Genomic DNA, 24,348 nt, shown 5'->3' with positions numbered 1-24,348 from the left:
ACGAGATAAAGGCAGATAATCTACCAATCATTGCCGTGAATGTGCCAATGCACCACATATAATCTGTAGTTTTTTCACTGGTGACACCGTCCTAAAGTCAACAGTGTAGTAGCAACATTTGGCTGGCTGCTGCATTAACACGTTCTGGCAGTCCCACCTGGCTCTGCACCATGGCTTTTCACACCACGGCCCAGTGGAGCAGCAAAGACCCTGGTAGCTTGGTTACAGTGGACCTGGGCAATTTGGACAATAATTAAGTCATAAATCTTCCCTGGACCATAATGAAAAGGCTGCACCTGATTACACCACGCACACTTGGAATAATGTGGTTCACTTCCACAATCAGCCAGTTCACCTGATAAGGAACCCATTCAGTCCCTCTGCTTCTCGATAACATTAGCAGGCTCACCTTGAGTTAATGAAATGCCTAAAAAAAATATGTCCTCTGGAATCGAATATACCCAACCACTATACAAACCAATACGGCATACACACAGATTATAAAAAAAAAAAAAACTTCAGAAGGATTCTACATATAAACTCAGTAATGGATTTATGAATAGCTGGTGCAACCCCATGCGGAAATCAAACACTTGCTGAAGTGTGTGTGTGCAATATGTGGATACTTAAGAATTTATACTGTGTGTGTTCTTGTGTGTGTTTGTAGCCTGCCTATTAGGGGTGGGGGAAAAAAAACTCGATACAGCATAGTATCGCAATATTTCCGTGGCGCATATATATATATATATATATATATATATATATATATATATATATATATATATATATATATATATATATATATATATATATATATATATATATATATATATTCGTTTAGCTTGTTGGCATGGTTTGGTTCCCTGACTGAGTTGAACAAATGTCCCCTCAACAGAATCATAAAGATGAGCGGGAAGATCATTGGACAACCCCAGACCACTCTCACAACCATATTTGATAAACAGGCCATCAGGAAAAGTAAACTCATCATATCGGACCCCACCCATAATCTCAATAACCAGTACCATCTGTTACCTTCAGGGAGGAGATTCCGTTCCCTTCCCCTACGATCCAAACAAGCCATGTCCACCTTTGTGCCAGCATCCATCAGACTGTTGAACAAACAATAACCACCCCCCATCGATCGATCCAGACTTCGACCTATTCTCCTTACCCACCCCTCTACTCCTACCCTCAGGGTTTTTAAGTTTCTTTTACTATTTTAGTATTCAGCATTTATTTATTCTCTGGTGTGATTAATACGGACTATGTATTGTTGTATGTTGTGTTTGAATGTGCCTGACCACAAACGAAGTTCCCTCACGGGAAAAATGAAATTATTTTGATTTGATTTAAATACTGTATTGATACACACACGCCGAGTATTGATCTAGTATCGTGTGTCTGCTTGACAATCCCATTTTGCAGCAATAAAATTGAAGTGAGATGAACAAACAGAGATATTTTTCTTTTTAGATAAAACAGATGTTGACAAAGTTTCCTTTTGGGGACAATTTGAAACTGGGAAAAATTTGAAGTTGGAAATAAGGTAATAAATTGCAATATATGGCAGAATATTGCAATATGTTTAAAATCGCAATAATATCCTATTGTGACGTAAGTATCGTGGCGATATCGTATCGTGAGGGCTCTGGTGATTCCCACCCCTAGTGTCTATGTGTCTCGGACTGTGTGAAGACAAAATGGCAGGATGTAGTACTGTAAAGTCTATTATGACAAAATGACATACTGCCACTCAGCTGTCAGAAACGTTTGATTAAACTTCAGGGTGGGAATGTGGTTTCAGAAACAATTTTCACTTCATACAATAATAATGAATATAGGCCAACTAGAGAAGGTGGGAAAGGAGGGGGACAAGTGGGAATTGGTCTGAAATGGTAGAGTGGTTTCAAAGGGTAAATGTGTGCTCTCAGATGATGTAGGCACTTCAGTGTCTTCTTCAAGCCCAGAGGGTTATTTCAGTTAACACACTGAAACCTGTGAACTAACTGTTACTATACAATAGTCTCACTAACCAGTCAGTCACCTTGCCAGCAGTTTCTAAGCTGCAAAGTAATGTAGTGACACCACATCATCTAACGGTGCACACCTGTTTTCACTCTTTCTGATTGAGATGTGTGTGAGAGGTGATCTGCACCAACATCACAAACAGAACATCACCAAAATAACATAACACATCGGCACATTAAGATGAAACACGAGTACACAACTTAAACAAGCCTATGTTCTTTTGTTTATATAACCTGACTTAAAGTAACTATATGTGTAATGTTCCATCTGATGATCACAAATGACCTTTAACAGCAATCGAGACTAATACCCCGTTTACACGTACATGGTTATTCTGAAAAACAGAGACATTTCCCTTCGTTTGTGCCCTTCGTTTACACGCAAACGGAGAATTCGCCTCTGAAAATGATTCTTTCTAAAAACTCCCGCCAGAGTGGAGATTTTGGAAATCTTCAATTGCACGTTTGAATGTAAACTGAGACAAACGGAGGTTTAGGCAGCTGAGCAAGTGAGGAAGAGAAGAGAGAGGAAGTGATTCGTTGCTGTTGTTGCCATTATCGGGATTCTGATTGGCTATCGTGGGCTGGAGCTTCCCGTTACACTGCCACCTACAGGTTTGGCATGCTCTTTATGGCATTGACAGCATTTATACACGGGTACATGTAAACGAACACTTTCCTGTAAACTGACAGCTGTGCACGATGTTATTTTCGAAAACGGAGAGGCTGAAATGTCCGTTTATGAAAATAGCCGGCCATGTGTAAACGTAGCAAAACAGTGAAAAGAACGCTATTTTTATATAGTTTTTATTAATGCCTCTGCCCAGGTCAGCAAAGCCACAAAATGATTTACGGCAGGTAGACGGCGCTACAGAGCACCCATTCTGACGGGTCACAGATTTCCGCTGTGTATCCAGCAAGTAAAAGCAGCGGATTTCTTTATATTGGCGTAATTGTATTTTAATTTTATTTTAGAAGTTATCTGCTGTAGTTATGGCTGATACTGGGGAGGGACCATCACAGAAAAGAAGGAAATTAAATGAAGAACAATGAAAAGCTAAAAGGGAAAGTGACAGACGACAGTCGGGCTTTCAACAGATGGAGACAATTACAGGATTGTAAATTATTCAAAATCGTCCCCGCTTTGGCCCTCAGGTATGTAATATGTCTATTTCATTCATAAAATAACTACAATGCGCGATGTAGTTGTAAGCCAGTAGCCGACATGAAATTACGTCCGCCTTCCATTTAGCGCGGACGTGTTATTCCCTAGTCCGTGTTCATGTTGGCTGACTATTTTCTTTTTCCTTGGATTTCCTGAAATGCGCAATATTAATCTAAGTTATTATGTTCATTGCAACAACAAACTCCTAATGCTTGGCCTGTGACACAGCGACAGTGATACCCGGTTTAGCTCTACATCTACAAAGTTACCGTATGCAACACTTGAAATGCAACAATGCATCTGTAACTTATTCTGTTATTGTAAGTGAATGATTATCTGTCAGAGCAAAACATTCATCGCGACTATATGACAGTGGGTAATACAGCACTGTAAAGAGAAGACCTTTAATACAGCAGGTGTGGTAAAAACATTACCGCTTTAGCGGCTGCTAAAATCAACACAAACTGAAAGTTACATATAGTCACTTTGAAGAAACAGATTAACTGACAGACTGGACTAAAATCATTTTTAAGACACAAAAAACTGCTAATGTTGGGAAAAACTACAAAATGTTGTTCGAGGTGTAAACTCTTGACCTTAAAACAAGTTAACCCTGCAGGGTAAGATCATTTCATTCATTTCCAATGAAAGGCACACTTTTTAATAAAATTTCAGTTGCAATGTTGTTAAAGATAGGATCTAATAAAAGGTTGATTTAATATGAATTATTTAATAAAATTTGTCAGTACAATAATACATGTAAACTTGCCCCCTCCCCCCATAGTGTTACCATACAGTACAGCTACTGTTGATGACAGTGGTTTTGTGTCACCACCCTCTCACCTGTCAGACAGGTTTAGCCCTTATTCTGAAAAAGACAATATTCCTACTAAGCGGTTTACTAGTTTACATGCAGCCAGGGATACTCTGATTCACGTACCATGTTGTTTATCACATAAAAATATGGACAAGTAGAAGCGGTGGTGGACTTGTTGGACCGTGCGAACACAGCCTTCCTCTTTCATTACTTGAATCAACTTTTTGAAAAGGTCGGCATTGTGATATTTGCACAAATCCAAAAACCTGTTTGATATCGGTTGATGTCTCAGAAATGATGTTGGGAGACTTCAAAGATGACGACCAGTCCGAAGAATTCAAATCAAATGCAGCTTTATTTACACAGTGAACAAACTCTCATGACAATGAGACAACCGTGAGCATACAGACGTGTCTGCCCAAGGGTGACCAACATGTACACCAAAATGGATCCCTTTTAAACTCTTTTTGTGCTCACACAGCCTAAGATATCTATGTCAGCGCACAAGTTTACTCTTAAACTGCACCTTTTATGGCAGATGCTCCTAATAGATTCACACATTCCAATCATCATAATTGGAATAATAGTGTAATATTAAGGTGCATGAAAGCATAGTCGTCACTACACACCCTATGGTTTTCATCTTCAGTCCCTGACAGAAAGCCCCAGATTTGCAGCTCTCTGTCTCACTCCCTCCGCTCATTTAATGCCATCCAAAGAGTAACATTTTATAGACAGCTCGAAGCCAAAGTAGATGGCTTACTTGTGACTCATTATTATAAAAAGGCTTGGAGGGCATTTCAAGGCGTCTGCGTATTCAATACAATAAGTTTTGGGGAATTAGTCATATGCTTATAAAATGGGCTCATGCTCCATTCAGCACGGCATCTCCTTTTTGTGTGGCATTACAGTGTGTAATCAAGCGCTACACTTTCCAGGGCAATCACGTCCTTTATCGCAGAGGAACTGTCACCAACCACCTACGAAGTGGGAGGATATGCCCTGTGGGTAATAGAGTGTGGTGGGTGCTTGATTGGGTATGGTGAGTGAAACGCTTTGCTCACATCTCACACTCCTCTCCTCCCCTGCACTTTACACCAACAAGTCATTGCTGAGGACAGCCATCCACACAAGAAATGGGACACACGTTCACGCCACTTACTTTCCATTTAATTATTTATTCTTTCTTTCATGGAAGGCTTCAGCCTCTGGCCCAATGCAAGCTTACCGAGGGACTGATTAACACACAAAATATCATACACTGTTTTTTGTTGTTGTTTTTCCTCACCTAACTCATTCTGAGTGTAAAAGAGAGGCACAGAACTGCCTGAGGTAATTAGGGGTGACACGATGTTTATGTAACCTCCAAGCCTCACAAAGCAGATGCAATTATGGGCTCCTGGTCCCTGTGACCCCAGCCCCGTAGCGTAGCACCGCAAAACTGCAATCCCGTGTCTCAGGGGTGAGCCTGGTTTGCAGGGTGATGGGGGAAGTTGGGAGGTTGGAGTGGGGGAGCAAGCAAGAGTTGAGTTCTTTTCACAGCTCCCTCTGACGGGAGCTCTTGCTGCCTAATCCAAAGTGACGGGCACTTTAGCGGAGAGGGCGCAGAGCCCCCCAATTTCCGCCAGGACCCCACGGCAGGGGAAGCAGAGAAGCCAAGAGTTGGGGTGGCAGACTTATTGTGGCCTGGTGAGAAAGAGTAGGGCAGGGGCCTCATTACAACGCTTAACTGCACTCACAGGCCCTCATTAACCCACCACACCAGTGACTCAAATCAAAACAGACAATAGAAAGGAGGTTCGCCGTTTGAATAAAGGCCTCCATTTTAGTGTGACTTGGAGTTTCAGAATTGTAACTGAGTACTTTATGGAGCTTTTGACACCAACAGATTTCCACAAACACCGAAGTTTGCTTCAATGGGTCAATTGTGTAGAAATCTCTTCTTAAATGTGGTCATTCAACTTGCTATTTGACTGCTTCCATGCAGGCATCTGGACATCTGGGAATTCCAGAGGAAAGTAATGAGAGAGTGAGAGTGCAGTTAAACAAAACCCAATATGTCGGCTGTAATAAAAGCACAGTAACACAGTGCTTTAGGTAGCTCAGTCATAGCAGACGGCCCCCTCAGTGCAGAGGAATGGATGATGAGAGATGACAGGCACTTATGTACGTTGCTAATGGGATGCAAAGCCAGTGCAAAGATAAGGCCCGGCCTGTATTTCCCGCCCCCCTCTCATCAGTGCTTGGGGGAGAAAAGCTTGGCACGCCAAATGATGAGTTTCATAGAGACAATTAAAGAGCAAATCAATGCTGCTGCCTCTGTGAAATAATTAGAGATGCGGCTGACTTCAACTGCAACCACACAGCGGAAAGCATGCAAAGCTCCGATAGCTGCAGGATAGATATTGAATGAGATTTTGAGGTATCTTTCTAGAAGATCCTGCAGATTAAAAAGTTACCCCAGTCACCATGGAAACCTGTTTTTCATTAGGCCTCACAACTGACTGGAATACTGGCTTCTTTGAAGTATTGTTTTACTTTACTTTACAAGGTAGCTCATACTAAGGGTGGGAATCACCAGAGGCCCCACAATACGATATTATCATGATGCTTATGTCCCGATACGATATTATTGCGATTTTAAACATATTATAATATTCTGCAATATATTGTAATGTATTACCTTTTTTCCATCATCAAATTATGTCCCTAAAGGAAACCTTTGTCAACATCTGTTTTATCTTTCATTATTTTACAGATGATCTTATTATTCCAGTACCAAAAAATGTAATTCTCATGTGCAATTTATATAATAAAAGATCAATACTTTGCGTCTGTGTATCGATACAGTGTTGCCACGGAAAATATTGCAATACTATGCTGTAGGGGAGTGCAAAAAATTCACATTCATATTCAAGCTCTACAGATTCAAAATCGATTCACAGAATTCCAAAAATCGATTCATATATTTTTTTCTATTCTATGTCTACTGAAATCACATGGCAAAAGTAACTACATTTGCATACTGTGAATTGTTTTTTTAATCGAGAATCGTTTTTGAATCAAAAATCGATATTGAATCAAATCGTGACATTTTTCTGGATTGTCGTGTACCCTACTATGCTGTCTATCCCTTTCCCAACCCCATCTTAAACTATTGTGTGTATATACCTATATACTGCGCTTACAATATATTATGCATATACTATGTATTATTAATTTGCTTTAATGTAGCACTCCAAAAAAGTAGGTGGATAAAAATAGAGCTGTAGTCCCTGAACAGTAGATGAAGTGGAGAGACAGTACCTAGCCTGCTCTCAGCTCCATAGTTTAAAAAACATGGCACACACTGGTCACACTGTAAAGACCAGCAGGCCATCACATTCTGTCTGTCACATCATCAACGGCACTCTTCTTCCCATTTTAGAGCCCTTCATCTGCATACATCACCATACAGGAGAGGGAAGGATCTGAGTTAGTGGAGGTCTATGCACTGTGCATTATGTGCTTGTAGAGGAAAGAGTGTGATGAAGAGGTACTGTACAGGGCATGAGCGCCAGAAGAGCAACACGGATATCGACATCGAAAAAACAAAAAAGATGGGGAGAAGAGAAGAGAAGAGAAGAGAAGAGAAGAGAAGAGAAGAGAAGAGAAGAGAAGAGGGAACCACATATAAAGTGTAGAAAAAGACAGATGGGCCCACTTACCAGCCTGGTTAGTGGTAATGTTGACGGAGGCGTACTGAGGGGAGTAGGGGCTCTGATCTGACACCCCGTTGACAGCCTGCACCTCAAACGTGTACTGCGTGTGGGCCAACAGGTCACTGATGTAGACCCGGGGTTCTGTCAGGCCCAGCTGACGGGGCAAAAACTGAACGTTGTCCCCGCAGCGGGTGCAGCCTCCCCGGCCTCCGCCGCAGCTCTTGCAGATGATGTTGAAGACTACGTCCTCGCGGCCCCCGGAATCCCGGGGAGGCATCCACTCCAGCATCACAGAGGTTTCATTCACGCTGGAGATAACAGTCTGTGGAGCTGAGGGGACAGCTGGGAAATGGAAGAGAGAGATTATGCAATTTAAACCATACACAGGTACTTTGGGAAGTAAGCTCTTTTGATCAATACTTTGTGTCAATTGGTCCACTGCAGAGGTTGTCACTACAAGTGACCCCATTCACATAGTCGCAGTCATGTAATCCATTGCTTTGACAATAGCTGCTTTAAGATGTCTTGCTAAATGGACAAAAAGGCCCGAAAACAGTGTTAAGATTTACCAATCTATTGTAAAGATTGGTAAGTTATGCAAATGATCTAAATTCCATTTAAAATAGCATTGTGTCTTTGGAATGTTTTGCTAAAAATCTGAAAAAAAAGGAAAGATAGGAAAAACATATGACAAAAATGGTTGTTACTCATATGAGCCACGACTGCAAGGACTATATTCCACAGCATTGTTCTAATTTTGTGATGGAAGCGGTGTTGTGTGCCTGATGGCGCAGAGGGCATAATTACCAACTGTACTTAAATAACACAGGAGAAGAGAAAAATCCACAAGCTCACTGAGATACTATAGCGTCGTATAGACGTCGGAGCTGACTGCGTTCCAAGCTGGCAGCACCTCTTCCCTCGGGAAGCCCATTTACACTCTCTCATTTTCCACGCCGGTGTCCACTCTGTCAAGTGTTTTCTTAACATCTATTCTTGACAAGTTTCTCATGGAGCATCGTATAGAGTTACTGCAGTGGAGAGAGAAACCTACTGTTTCTCCCGTTGAGACATTCTTAGCAGCTAGGCATTACAGGGTGGAAACTTTCCACATGTTGCTACATGTTGACTGACAGGCCAAACAAACAAACAATGAGAACTGTTTATTTTTTACAGCCATGTGCACCTAATTATGGAAGTCGTACCCTTCAGGACTAATGAGATAAACCGTTCCACCCCGCCCACAACATCCTAAATCTGAATCGATCACTTCTTACATTATTTAACCTCCTTTTAATTGGCAGCAATTAGCAGATCTCCGGCTCTGGAAGGAAGCCCGTTGGAGTGCCCTTCTTGGTGTCTCTCATACATGGAAACATAACTCCTCCTTGGCATCTCCTTCCTGGGGGAGGAGGGGGGGTGGGGGGGGACTAATATCCCCCCCATTAGGTGGAGGGCCGTTCTGATGGTCCCATTCCCTCGCTTTAATCAGGTCGGGCCCTGCTGCGCTTTATACGGGTGATGTGACGCTGCCGCTTTCTCATTCACAACAGCTGCTCGACTCCCAGAGCCAGGCTTATGCAAATCTTCTTTGTTGGAGACCATCAAATATTTTCCCTCCTCTGTCCCTTTCAACAGGCAGAGAGGGAGAGCGAGAGTGAGGAAAAAAAAAAAAAAAAAAACTACCGCAACGTTGAAAGGAGCTTTTTTATTTTTTTCTCACTCACCCCGGTTTTGTTTTAGTTAGACCACACTCTATGCACTGATTCTCTGTCTTTCTCACATGCACACAACCCCTTCTCCATCTCGCTCAAATTGCCTCTCCTTGTTCATTCCCTTCCCTCACACTTTACCCCTCCCTCACGCACTTTTGCTTTGGTCTATCCTTCCGCCTCTCCCTGTCTCTCTCAACCTCGGTGTCAGCCTCAAATTCAAATTCAAATTCAAACAGCTTCATTGGCATGACAAGAGAGAGTCTCGCCTCGGCTCATTCTCCGTGCCTGCCCCCTCACAAAGCTGCGCGCCCCGGCCCAGTAACCTCTGGTCCGGCTTGGAGTACGGGCTGTGTGATGTTGAGGAGGGGCAGCCGAGCGTTGTTTGTCGGGTCAGATCTGTGGACAGCCACACTATGGGCATGTCAGCGTCGTGTTCATGTGAGGGACAGCTCTGACAGGGTTTCTCTGTTTGGAGTTACACAGACTACCACTGTCCTTTGCTCCCTGGGCTCTTCTGCTTGCGGGTGTGAAATGTGTATGTGTCAAAGATTTCACATTGGAAATCAAAGACTTTGGGGGGTATGTATTCATGTCTGTGTATGCTTTGTGTGTTTGTGCAGAATGCAAGTTAAAGTTCACATATAACAACCTCGGAACTATATACGTACTTGTGCACGGCATCTGGAGAGGATCGGAGTCGGTGCGGTAGTATCCGTTGCGGCAAACGCAGTTCATGGCGCCTTCACTGGTGGTACGGCTGTTGATGGGACACTGCATACAGGGCTCATCTTTTTGAGTCGGCTTGAAAAAGCCAGACGGACAGGCTGAAAGACAGTGGAGGGTGTGTTTAGAATACAAAGCCACTTTATTTCAAATAGCACAGAGAATGTAAATTCATTTTCTTTGTATGAAAAACACTCATACTGTGATAGCAGCATGGCAATTGAGTCTAAAATACAATGTCTTTTTTTTTTTTTTATTAATCGCTTAATCATTTAATTCAGAACATGTCAGAAAATGTTTATCACAATTAGTCAGAACCCAAATTAAATAAAAAAAAACAATTGTTTTTTAGACACGTCAGACACGTTGTTTCTTGTTTTTGGAAAACCCAAAGATATTGAATTTATACAACTGAGAACTGTTTAACCCTCGGTCAATCAACTAATACATTAATAATTGTTATCTATCTTTTCTGCACTGAAGGTGTGTTAACCTTACAATAGGCAGCAGGTTAAATGTAGTAGCATTACAAGAGAAGAATCAAGTGACCAGAATTCAAAACAGCCCAAACAACACAGACCACGAGTCCAACATGTAAATATACATCAGCGCAACCCGACATATAAATACACACCAGTGAAGTCTTTCATGTGAGGCAAATCTCTGCAGATATGGCAACATTGCAACACGTTGTAAGTTTGCTGTGAATTATTCACCATGCTCTATTTGCCTGAGAAATCTCCCAAGTGTCCATGCTTTCTGTTAAGAGCTCTTTTAAGGGCCTCTCTGTGGAAACCTGGGAGGAAAGTTACATTCATGATAGAGACGATGATGAACTCGCAGAAACCGCAGCTGCCGTTAAATTTGGCATTTGTGCATCTGCCTGTGTGCTGTGCGGGTAAATCGCAGGCTGTACATGGTGTGAATCTGTTTGTGCGTTGCCATAAGCATCCGTCATTGCAACGATAAACAAACTAACTCAGCTGTCTGTGAAATCCCCTTATCCTCTCCTGAGTCACATACCGCCTAAACCTTTGCTGCTAAAAAATATATATATCTTGTTTTTTAGCATTTGCACCTGCACCATGTCAAGAGCCTTTTTTTTTTTTCTATCTTGGGCCAAAGCAGCTACGGTTTGGCTTGAGGTAATCCAGCTCCCACCTGCTCCACCGATAAAGAAGAAAATACAGAGGTGTTGAGACAGAGGATGTCAGATGTACAGTAACATGAAAAATTCACACACGGGACACACTGCATATCTGAAGTTAAAACCCCTCAGGTCTGTCAGTGCTGTTGTTTTTCTTTAGTAACAGTGTAAAAGGCAATAGAATGTACTGAGTCCGATGAAAGGAAACTAAATATAGCAATTTATGGTTCTTCTCCTTCTCTCTCATTTTTGAGTTAAAGCCTGGTAGGTTCAAAGAAATATTTTTCAAAAACTACTGTTAAAGCAGATTTTGACAATTTGTTTCACTTGCCATGGGAACAGTACCCCACCCCCCATTTTCTGTACTGTATATTTCTAAAAACTTACCATAACAGGACTGCAGTTTTAATACAAATACAGACTCTATTTCATTCTGAGGCTGTACAGGCAATTACAACTCAACTGTAGCATCTGGAATATGGAAACATATGCAGCTGCAACTCCCATTTAAAGGAGGGCCAAATCACAAATTAGTCCAGGTCCAATCCCAATGTTTATATTAGACAGACACATCACTGTACTCAGAGAGCCTACAGGCCAGGGATTAATGCTAGTTTTCCCCCTTGTAACTCAAAGTACATTACTCAGCGCCATCACCTTATAAATCTGGCCATTACAACAGTGATTCAAAAATTGTGCAGACACTTTTTATTTTTTTTAAGAAAGCAATGGACCGATCTAGCTCTCTCTCTCTGTGATCGACCAAACCATATTGCTTGAGAGTAGACAGACCCAAAACAGCTTCACTGCTACAGTTTGCTCAAAAGAAAGGCTGTTCTCATTAAATGCACATTATGGCAAACATCTTTGATTTCAGCAAAAGAAAACAAAAGATATGACATTTAAGCAAGTGTGTGCTTTGAAATGAGAACACATTTTAAATGTTACTTCTATTCATGCAAAACGTAACAGTGTGCCTTAAAGTTACAACGCAGTGTGTTATCTTGTGTTATATTATCACAAACGTCAGTGGCAGAAAGAGTTACTCCAAAATAAAAACCAAACTAAAACTAAGTAATTGTAAAGATCTCCTCACTATGTATTAGCTTTGACATGTTTTTCTTCTGCCATGATTGATGGGGGAAAAGGGTTTTGGGTACAGAGCGAAACATGAGGCCTAGACATTCACACTGCCAGTCAACAGGCTCCTGTGAATGAGGCCCAGGCAACAGCTATGTGGGGAATTGGGATTGAACCTCTGCGGCACAGTGAGGTGGTCGATGGGAGTGCGGCGCTCCGAGGAGCAACACTAAAGGAAAGTGAAAGCGAAGGGGGGCAGGAGAGAGGGAAGATAGGAACAAAGAGACGGGAGGGGAGAGGTAGGGAATGGCTGTGTTTAAGAGTTTCTCAGCCAAAGAATTCAGCGTATTACTGTGCACACAGAGAATGTAGGGGCTGCAACAGTATGCAGACTGTGCACGGCAATCAGAACAATGACTTTAAAATCTGCATGGCGACCAAAATGAATGAATACATTTGATTAGCACTTATAAAGCCCCATGATGCCTTGCTGCCACAGTGGTTGTATTTAAATATGCTGTGGTAATTGTTGGGTATTTAAATATGCTGTGGTAATTGTTGGGTGGCACACTGGTGGTTAATGCAATTTTTTTAGCACCACGCACCAAAGACACAATTTCATTTCCATTTGATGTAAAAAAAAAATAAAAATAAAAGATTCATGGAATATTAATATGTATGGTTTTTTTTAGGTCAAAATGTTGAATAGTTTACTCCATATCTTGCCAAATTTGGACAACCTTAACTACACCTTGTGAAAAAAACATGGTGTTAAAACACTGTTAAATCGTATACAGGGTCAAATATAGGGCTAAATGATTAATCGTTTTCAAATTAAAATCGCGATTTGAAAGAATGCAATTAGCTAATCGCAAAGACCGCGATTAATCAAATGTGAAATATTTAGGTGAATGTTCGGTTGTAACAGTTTTTTTATTCCTCTTCATTTTTATATTTACTGTTTTTTTTTCATAGGATGAATGCTGGAATAATGTCACAGATTGTTTACAGAAATGTCCTATTTTCAGTGGATCTTTCATTTAATTACTTTATTTAACATGATCACAGAAGGTGCAATATGTAGCATAAAAAAAAAAAAAAAATCTAGGAAAAAAGTATTTGTAAAAACCATCCTATCCAGTTCAAGAGGACACAGTATTATGTGTCTTGGCATGCCTCTCTGCCCTGCCACGGTCATTACTTTGGGGAAATATTTGGGGAATTTCCACTTTATACCCAGATGACAGATTTTAAGAGTTGCAACGTTGTCTGGTGTCGGATGTAGAGAAGCAGAGATGTGGAGAGCAGTGATTAAAAAACAGATCAGAGCTGTAATTCCCTACCTCCCTGCCTGCCCAGATTGCTGCTGTTGAGCTGTTTGATCACCATCCTGGCAGTCTTGCTCAACATGCGTTTTTTTTGGGATGTTTCCTCTAACTTTAGATATCCTTCTGGCAAGAAGAGTTAATTACTGCAAGAATATTCATTGACAACAGCTCCTCTGTTGTTCCCGCTTTCTACACTTAAAAACAAAAACAAAAAAAAAGCAGACACCCAGCTATTAATATCATAAATATCATCAAGCAAACATGGCACGTTTTGCTGTCAGATCTCTGGGGGACTGCGAACGTGGATTGTGGAACTGGGACAAACAATGAAATGTGGCAATAAGTCAAGAACAAAGGGCCAAACAGAAAAGCTTTAAGAGAATTTATAAACACTTCAGACTCAATTTAGTGGTAGTCGTGTCAAAAGGTCCAGATCATCTCAAATTGGTTCCAGAGACACAGCAGGCACATTCACTCATAAATCTAATATTTGAAAAAAGAAAAAAAAAAAAAAGATAACTTCTGCCAGCGGGATGAGATAGTTTTGTTTCCCAATGTAGTTTGATCGTTTAAAAACAAAGTATTGCATTACTTTAATCTCACACTTAAAACTCAATCTGAATATTACCTCCCCCACACACACACACACACACACACACACATTCCAAACACCCAGCTGCTTGTGTCTGTCTGTGTTTATGACTTTTAATAATATATAGTGACATAAAGGCTTTAATTAGAGGTTTAGTGAGACTCACTGTGTAAAAATAGTACTGCGAGAGCTTTGAGAGGCAAGCCGCTGTGCAAGGGGTGCTAATCAGTTTTTACAGCAGGTAATTTGCTGGTTGTTTCAAAGGTTTCCCGAATGTTACATCCGGAGAGATTTATAGCACACTGAAGACAAGACCTGCAGCTGAAAGCATCTGAATCCTGCAAAGCACGTGCAATGGTTTGTGACTATTTATGTGTGTGAGAAGAGAAGAGAAGAGAAGAGAAGAGAAGAGAGAAACACACAAATAGAGAGAAGAAAAACACTACCAGGCAGAAGGACAGAGAGAGGCAGGGAGTGTTGTTTTCCGTGGCGATGCCGACGTGACTAGCGATACTAGAAACACTCCCTGTGATTCTGGCTCCTCTCACAAAATCAGCAGTCACACGCATACAGCACATAGAGAGAGGCCAAACAAAGACTGGGCATTTGACATTTCCATCATGGCCGCCTGGGCAGTGTTGGACACTATGCGATCACAACCAGACAATTAGCTGGCTGATTCTAGGTTACACACCTTTTGAGGTAAAGAGGGAAGAAAATAAAAACATAAAAAGAACCCATCCAGTCTCTTTCACCCACCATCTCTCATCTACACACCACCCGACAGAGTGCTTTGTCCAGCAGCACACCCCTCCCGTCCCCTCTTCCCTGTTTCCCCCGTTCTATCTTTTTTAGGATTGAATCCGCCCTCCCCCAAAACTGTTTTATTTAATGATCACACAATTAAAGAAGATACAAGGGAGACAAAGACTGGCAAGGTGTGTGTGCGTGTGTGTGTATGTGTGTGTGTGTGTGTGTGTGTGTGTGTGTGTGTGTGTGTGTGTGTGTGTGTGTGTGTGTGTGTGTGTGTGTGTGGGTGTGTGTGTGGGGGGTGTGTGTGGGTGTGGGTGTGTGTGTGGGGGGGTGTGTGTGTGTGTGTGTGTGTGTGTGTGTGTGTGTGTGTGTGTGGCGTTCAGGGTGTGAAAGAGAAAAGGCTGGAAGCTGGAAAAATCAGAGGTGCTAGGTTTTGTGAGCACAGCAGGAAAAAGTGCTGAAAGCGGTGAAAATGGCCAGCATCAGAGGGAGTGTGTGTGTGTGTGTGTGTGTGTGCTGGGTATTTCCCTGTATTCCATTGTGACCAAAGAGGCCGCTACAGTGTACAAGTGTGGGCCTCTATTTGCTTTGGTGACGCCTGTAAAAAACTATTTATACGAACCACTGCAGGGATAGATCAGAGGCTATCGTAAAGAGATGTGTTTCTTTTTACAAGATAGACCGCTGTTCCTTTAGAGGAGAAAAATTAGATTAAGACAACCTGTTAGCTTTTGCAGTTGCTTTCTCATTACCTCTACTATCCTGCAACCACAACTACAGACCGTCAGCCTTTGAACTGGTCACATCTAAGTGGAGCATAACCTTGTGAAACGGCAGTCATGGCCACCGAGAGGAGAGCAGCCACGAGTTGTGTGTCTGTTCCTGTAAGGGAGGACAAGCCAGCCCCCCCCCCCCCCCCCCCCCCCCCGCCTCAGCACTTCCATGGGGAACACAAGCTAGCACTGTTTGCAACACAGGGTGCCCGCAATTCAATTAGGACCGCAGTCCTCATCGCCGTCTAATTCAATCAGGCTTGTGTGAACGCTATTAGACAACTGGCATTTGCTTCACCCCACACACACACTGGCACACAAATGAGATATTAATTTCTCCCTCTAGGTTTCCATGTCTGGTGCAATTAACAGGTCTGGGACTCTGTGTGGCTCCTCACACTATAAGCCAGGACAGTGCCAGTGAGTGAGAGTGACCACTGATGACCTACAAGGTGTAAATCAGGCTACTCTCAAACTCAAGGAGAGCACAGGGTCATTTCAATGAGTTACTTTCTAGAAAATGTTCAACATTTATAACTAAGTATTGAGGGTAGCACCACTGCAATACTAAATCACTGTAATAAGTAACTAAAAAAAAGGACACAGGCACTTTCATGGTCTTACCCAATGAAAGGAAAAACATTGCGACCAGTTATTTTAATGATTAGGTTCCATTTTTTCCTCCATTAACTTTAGGGACAAATCTCAAACTTCAGGTTAGGGGAAAAATGCCCAAAATCAACTCACAGACTCACCCAGAATGTGCGAATGTGATCTTTGAGTGCCTCAAACACTTTAAACACATGCTTACTGATCCAGTCATGTTATATACAAACATTTGTGCAAAGGTGTGCATCACGCTCATGTACAGCAAGGGACTTGTGTGTCATGGGGTATGGGAGGACAGGGAGATGATTGGGAAGTGACTTTTCCCTCTGTGTCTCTCAGCATTTTTGCTCTAAGCTGCATCTCCTCTGCAGTTGTCACAGTGCTCACTTCCCCCACCCCCCCCAGAGGAGACAAATTAGGAGCCAAAGTGAGCAGCAGATTAGCTGGAAATGTGGGACACCTGGGAAATGAGCTCTGAGGGCGCAGGACCCTTTCGGGAGGGCTCGGCGTCAAAGCACCCACAGAAACAAGACACACTCCCAAAACACACTCACGTCATACACACACACACACACACACACACCGAGAGCTCATTTAATTCCATCTTCTTCCGATACATATATACATCAACACATAAATAAGCAGCGACCATAAAGAACAAAGCTGCTAATAAACCCCATCTGGCTACTAGCCAGAGGACAATTTCAGCTCATACAGCGGGGGCTTAACCTCATATATGTGGCACATACACAAGGCTCACCAGCACAAGGTTTGGTATTTACAAGGACAAAAAGAAGTGGGCAGCACTGTTCAGAATGTCAGTAGCAGCTAGAAATACTCTGTAAGGGAAATATTAGTCATGTAACAACTGGTGTAAATTAATTTCCCAATAACTGACCTTATTTTTCATTATCTCCTTAACGTTAGCCATAAATAGCACCAGCACGAGAAACAGGGCATGGATATACTGTGAAATTGTAGCCTATTTTCCATCATCAATTATTAGGACAATTATTTTTTTCGAATCATTTCGAATAATGTTATTAGAGAAAAATACCCATCACAGTTTCCCAAAGCTCAACATGACGTTCTTCAAGCTTGTTTTGTCTGACCAACAGTCCAAACCCCAAAGAGATTCAGTTTACAATGATTTAAAACGGAGAAAAGCTGCACATTTTCACCTTTGAGAAGCTGGAAGTGGTGTACACATGGCATTTTTTGATATTGTTTTGATATTGTTGATAGAGGACTAATCAATGAATTTCTTCAGTCATATATCAGCACTTTGGTGTGTTATAGTACACTGAAGTACGCACACACCCAGTGCACTTCCCCACTTCCCCAACACTCAGGCTGCCTGGAGATAGTGCGTCATTCCCATGTGGCAAACGTTAGTTTCTTGATTCAAACAACGCTGGCAGAGTGGCCCTCTGTTCAAGACCACAACGCTCTCATGATGATCATCAGGTCATAAATACCAAAGGGAAAAAAAAAAAAAAAAATCAGTGAAAACTATCTTAACCACAGTATTTCCATACGGTCTGATAACTACCATCTGTCAATAGAGGAGGAAACAGAGATGAAAGGAGAGTATCACTGGAGCCATGCATGCAGCACAGTAATAACGTCTGGAATTTTCACTGCGCTGCCTTTTTTTTTTCCCCCACTTTTAAAAAAAAAAAAAAGAAAAAAAAAAAAGCACAAATGTGGAATGGTAAAATTACAGGCATCTGAGCCAACATACACGCACGGGGTAGGAATATGAACAAGGCTGGAGGGTGGGCGGTTGTGGGGAATAAAGCGGAAAGGGTCATTTCATGCAGGCAGATCATTTGACAGCTTGCTCTCCAGAGGATGTAGGGGGTCCACTCAGGTTCGCTGGTGGACCCCTTCGGTACACTGGGCTGCAGATGGCTGGGGTGTGGCAGGAGGCAGGTCTCTTTTTGTCGCCATTAATCTCCATTTAAGATGGCTTGTCAACCTTCAGGATCCACGTCACATTGGGACTAGCTACATTGTATTCCATTATTTGTAATGACCGATCATTACCAGAGCTGGGAAAATGTCACGTAATGCAGATAATGGTACATCATATGAAATTATGGCGAGGTCTTTTGGTAAAATCTGGCCACCAAATGAGCCTCTGTGCTCAGAAGGGGGTAATTAATTCTGTCAAATTCTGTAGCTGCTTGCATGAGGGTGGGAATTACTAGATTTATGCATGGTTACAAAATAGCCTAATTCAAATTCATTCAGCTCAATAATTTTGTTTAACAATAAATAATTAATTGCCCTCCGGCCCTAATTTAGGATGGCTTGATTAAACCACATCGCATCGCATGTTGTGTTTTAAGATCTGAAATCTGTTTACACAAAAACAGCCTCAGCCTCTGTTTAACCTCCCACCATCAGCCCAGTGATGTGCTATCTTTCTGGGAGTTTGTACTGTCGCATAAACGTTCTTCTCCACCAAACAAAGGCAGCTTGGCCTTATTGCATGCAAGCTGGACGGGGGGGGACATACACCTGTCCTTTCATGAACAGCAGTGCCTGAATGGGCGTACACTGTTTCATATTTATAACAGGTAGGAAATGAGGAGACTTAGGAGCGATCACATGTCAGAGTGTAAAGCTGTCATTGTTGAGGCAAACAAAAGAATGTGGGCAGCCTCCACCCAGCCCCAGGCTCATGGGAACTGATCACCTGCTGCACAGGATGCACTGAATAGCACAGCATCCCTGGAAACACCCGCCCGCCTACAAGATTGTACAGCGGGTGCAATGATGAGTTCTTCCCTTGAAAGGCATCCTATTTCCCCCCCTGTGGACAGTCGCTCAAATACATTCCCCATCACTCATACTCTATACTACAGATCTCTAAGCCTATGGTTCATGCATTTATTTGAAGGCGTTTGCACAGGACTGTGTTTACTGTACCGTATGTCCTCTCCTAGACACACAGATCAATGTATCAATGTGTGTGAACTCTTCTTACTGGGGCTGTCAGTGCCTGGGCCTCCCAAACCCCCAAATGTGCCCTTTTCTCAAGGACAGCTAGTTGCTAGGGCAACAGGAGCCATTGCGATGTAAGGCAGCTTCCACACTCCTCCATTCCGCAGGATACACCCGAACCTTACAGCCCTGATCATAGCCTCAGACTGCTGATGACAGTGGGACTGGGTGGAGGAAGCAGGATGAGTGGAGATGGAGGGTAAGGGGTGGAAAAAGTAGAGGAGCGGGACGAATGGAGGGTAAATAACCTCAGTGACCTGCTGAAGACATACAGTGGATTGGTCTAGAATTCACATAATTGTCTTGGCAGAGATAAGAAGCAATACGGGATGAATTACGCTGCCCAGTCCGTGAAATAAACAACCTGTTAAAGTTGCCACACTGTTTTGGAGCTTGTCGGAATTTGTAAAATATCATCATATCATGCTGATTTCAATCTTCCCTATCTGGTTCAACAGCCAGCCTTTTCTGCACAGCACAACAGCCCCTGTAGCTGGCATCCAATACAGGTAAGAGGCGAGCAGGAAGAGGGGTGATGGTACTAGTGGCGGTGGTGTTGGTGGTGTGTGTGTGTGTGTGTGTGTGTGTGTGTGTGGGGGGGGGGGGGTTGTCTTTTGTGCCTGGAGGCAGATCTAGGAAATAGCTGACAGAGGCAATCACTAGTCTGTATGTGTGTGTCTTTCTGTGTGTCTGTATTTGTAAAGGACAGCACCGAGAGCAAGACAGAGTGAGAGAAAAAGAGGGGAGAGAGGGGGAAGGAGGGGGGACTTTACCAGAGTCCAAACAAAGGCAGCAAGCTGCAGCTCCGAGGTCGGTGACAGAGGCTCCCTAAGGTGCAGTCTAGCTGATGGACAGGTGGCATAAAGGGGCTGCGTGTTGTCCAGTCAGTAGGGACAAGAGGGGTGTCACAGGAAAAGGGCTATAGGAGGGGAGGAAGCAAGGGAGAAGTGGGGGTGGCATTGCAAGGAGCAGCAGGTGCTGAATCCTGTCACTGTCCCTGTGTAACCCTCCAATGCACATATACAAACACACAAAACACACACACACACACACAGAACACACACACACACACACACACACACACACACACACACACACACACACACACACACACACAGGACACACACCTCAAACAAAGCACAAATGATAGACAGTACCATGAGCTAGACTGTGAGTATCATGTTCATAGGATGGATTTCATATCGCCAACCATCTCTCCCTGGAGTGTATTTGTTAAAAATGATATCAATTCTTATGACCACAAGCATTTAATGAGGCAGCACGGAGTGTGAATTGCATTATCCATTATCTGATCTACAAGAGAACCAAAAATCAACAGCTGTAATGCGCCTATTTCTCACACACACACACACACACACACACACACACACACACACACACACACACAACTTTAAAAGCACTTCATTTAAGTATGAAACAAAGAGGAAACCTATTTCTCAACGGACAGTTTTATTGTGTTATGTTCTTTCAATGGCCATTAGGCAACAGGACAAATTTTTATAATCTTCTCTTGACTGCATAAGTTGTTGTGAAAAAAAAAAGAAAAAGACTTGCAAAGTTCTCTGAATAAAAATAGGTGAACGTGTGCCACACAGGCAGTGGTACATTCTCTGTACTGAGTCAGGCTCGCTTGTCAGATGCATATTAAGCTCATTCAAGCCATGACATGCCAAGGAAGCATTAAACCACCAAAACAGGATTTCACCCGATATCAAGACTCAAAGGTACAACCAAGGGATTCAATCACACATTTGCACACACATTTGCACACACATTTGCGCGCACACACCCACACACACCCACACACACCCACCCACACACACACACACACACACCCCCACACACAAAACCACTTCCCTGCACCATTACACCTGCGCCTAAAAAAGGCTGGTCTTGTTGGGAGGAGATTCATCTGAAAGCTTTAATGGCTGCTATTTAAAAGGTGGGATACATTGATTAGCTCAATAGTGGCTGCAGAGTGAGGTGGTGGCCCCAGCAAATTCATAGAGAGTGAATAGATTGACTAATTAGCCTTTAAATATGTCATTGATTCATCTAAAACAAGGGATCCCTAAGCTATTCATCTGCCTGCTCTGCGTCTTCTCCTCCTCTATGACTACATCCTTAACCCTGATAAAGGAGGGGCTTGGCTGGCTGGTCTCCCTTCCATTTGTCCTAATCAATGGAGGCTGTTCAGCCCAGACCCAGGGGGTCAGTGAAATTAAGTACCCAGCTCACACAGAGAGGGATCGAGCCAATGCTGGGGCAGGGGCAGGGGCGGGGGCTGGGGGGGGGGGACATGGGCAAAGCCCTCTGTTACCTTGGCAACTCTGCTACGGCTTAGTTTTGCCCAATATATTCCTTCAGTCCAACTCTTCTCCCCTTGGTTCAGATGGTTTGCGCCAAAATGGCTGCTCTCTAGGAATACTGCTTTGTGTGCAGTGCAGTTATTTCTCTTCATGGACGCTCCTTGCAAACAAATTCCAAGTATTGATTTAGACAAACAAAGCACTGACATGAGTAATACATCATTCTCAACTACTGAAGACACTTATTTGCCATGATAAAGTTTCAAAGGCTTTATAGAATTGCAAATGAATGGTTTTTTTTTTTATTCAGTTTCTATTTCACAGAATAATAAAACTACAGAGGAAGTAGGGTGTGTAATTTTTTTTACAATGTAGTGTTGAAGGCCCAAAAGGATACAGATGCTCTTGGGCGTTGGGTCTGGCAGCTACATTACTCTTAAAGTGTCTGGTGGTGCTAGTGTTAATACCTTACTAAAAAAGTAATATTTACAAAAGGAGTAAATGCGTAGGAATGTTCTTTCATGCTCTACTAGGTGTTGGCAATCTGGACCTCACCAAGTGAGATTTGAGGGAGGGAGGGAGGAAGCACCGATTTATTTTCCTGTATATTTTGGATTTGTTTTTTTTTCCTGCCAGACCTACAAAACGATTAGTGTTGGCCCTAATGTGATGCTGTGAAGTTATTCTACAGTTAAAGCCTGAATGATTAACTTCATGTAGTAAACTGGCTTGACAGTTTGAATTGTTTGTTTTGTCACACCACTGCTAATAGCTTGGTGGTTTTACTACAGTATATTTAAACCTGTTGTTTAATTCACTAACTTTTTAGGAAACTGCTCTTTGCTTAATTTGCGTTAAATAATCGTGCTGGATGGGGTTTTTAGACTCATACTTAATAACGTAGTGGAGAGTCTCTGGTGAGGCCTACATGTCAATCATTCTCAGTTAGACAGGATTAGTCGTATGACTAAAACTCACGAGTCATACATGTCACACACATACGCGTAAACCTTAATGCAACCTACCTAGCCTGAAGGCAGAGCTTTCCCCTTGGCACGCCTTGGCACATTCCAGAACTGCATATCTGACATATCCATACAGGCCGGCACATATTATCTTTGACGTTAATGCTGAGGTGCTGAAAAGGTCATTGTAAAAATATAATGGTTGAATAGATACCTTCTGGGGATAGCTCCTGTATTTACTCGTAAAATGACATGTCATTTGAGTCATCGCAACTATATCTTTTTGTGCCCTCTGTACAGTAGACCAGCAATTTACAACAGAGGAGGGCAGATAGGAACTATTCAATGCACATATGCATTCACCTATACTGTAAACACACACAAATCAGTTTCATGGCAATGATGGTTGCCAAATGTAAGTGAAGGTATAACAGAAGTTGAGGCAGCTTGAAATGAGGGAGGGCTTGCAAAAGGGAGACTGGCAGATTAGTCTTGAGTTCGTGGAGGCAGCAGGATTATCCCAGGGAGGCTAGTGGGGGTCATGTCAGTTGCACTCAAACTAAAATCCCTATCCGTAGCAGACCTGGATGAAATGCCATGTGCAAAAAATCTTTACATGTTTTAACCTGGCTGCAATACCAGATTGGTTGGCCAGACAGGATAAAAGATAATTTGTGTAACGTGTGTCTTAATGGTTCGGGTTTCCTAAACCCTGATCATCTCCTGCTCCACACAGATTATAACAAATGGGGGAAAATTACGTGCAAAAACTTTTTCAGCAGCTCTGGCACAGACAATGAGAAAAGAGGACAAGCACAGACACGGTTAGTCTTGCTTCGCTGCATGAAAGTTTGATGAGGACATGGGAAGGGCATCCATCCAAGACCTTCGATTTGTGGACCTCTGCCAATTCCCTTAACCAGAGACATAAGCAGTTGATTAAAGAATAAGGAAAGTCTTTCTTGCAGTCCTGTGTGGTGATTGTTATGGGCTTGTTCCTTAGACTGCATCAACAGCCTTTGATAAGTGATATCAGACTCTAAATGTCCGATCTAACGGGCATGATAAGAATCTGCCCCACACATCCCTCACGTTTGCTGTCAATATGGTGCCTGCGTGCTGGATTAACATGTGCAATTCGCAGTTACAGTGTCAATAGACACAAGTTTGATCTAAGGCTATGAAAAACTAAGTATTGACAGAGAAGTTCTTTTTGGAATCTACGCTTTGGCTGCTTTTTCTGGATAGAGGACCTATCAAGAATATGTTCTGTAGGGAACCACCAGGGGCCTCCGAAGAGGTCAAATACCTTCTTATCAGCACACTAACAGGTTCTGGTTTGACAAGCTCAATTAGCCAGCGCTTGGTGCTGTGTATGAGGAGACCACGCTCTCAGCACGAGGCCCATATCAACAGAACCAGGGAGATGACAGAGAAGCCGAGCCCACAAAGGCCTGATTGTGGCGGTGCCTGGAAGGTCGGTGAATGGGTCGAGAGGGAGGAAGGACTTATGTTCTCAGGGGCTTTGTGATGTGTCTGATAAGAATCTCCCAGCTGAATGACAATGCCACTGCATAAAGTACTCCGGATAGATTACTTCCATTGAGG

At 42.7% G+C, this 24,348-nt stretch overlaps 1 protein-coding gene across 6 annotated transcripts in view; it reads right to left on the bottom strand.

Annotated features, from left to right (window-relative positions):
• Window positions 1-24,348, bottom strand: part of ephb2b (eph receptor B2b) — a 152,298-nt gene that overhangs the window by 31,644 nt on the left and 96,306 nt on the right. For all 6 annotated transcript variants that reach the window (XM_039797737.1, XM_039797733.1, XM_039797735.1 and 3 more), the window contains exons 4-5: window positions 10,097-10,252; window positions 7,720-8,055 (exon numbers count right to left, since the gene is read on the bottom strand). In XM_039797737.1, the coding sequence (XP_039653671.1) occupies window positions 7,720-8,055; window positions 10,097-10,252 (492 nt within the window). The remainder of the gene's footprint in view (window positions 1-7,719; window positions 8,056-10,096; window positions 10,253-24,348) is intronic.

This window comes from Perca fluviatilis, chromosome 4 (genome assembly GCF_010015445.1).
Source record: "Perca fluviatilis chromosome 4, GENO_Pfluv_1.0, whole genome shotgun sequence".
Lineage (NCBI taxonomy): Eukaryota > Metazoa > Chordata > Actinopteri > Perciformes > Percidae > Perca > Perca fluviatilis.
This window is presented reverse-complemented; position numbering and strand designations above follow the sequence as displayed.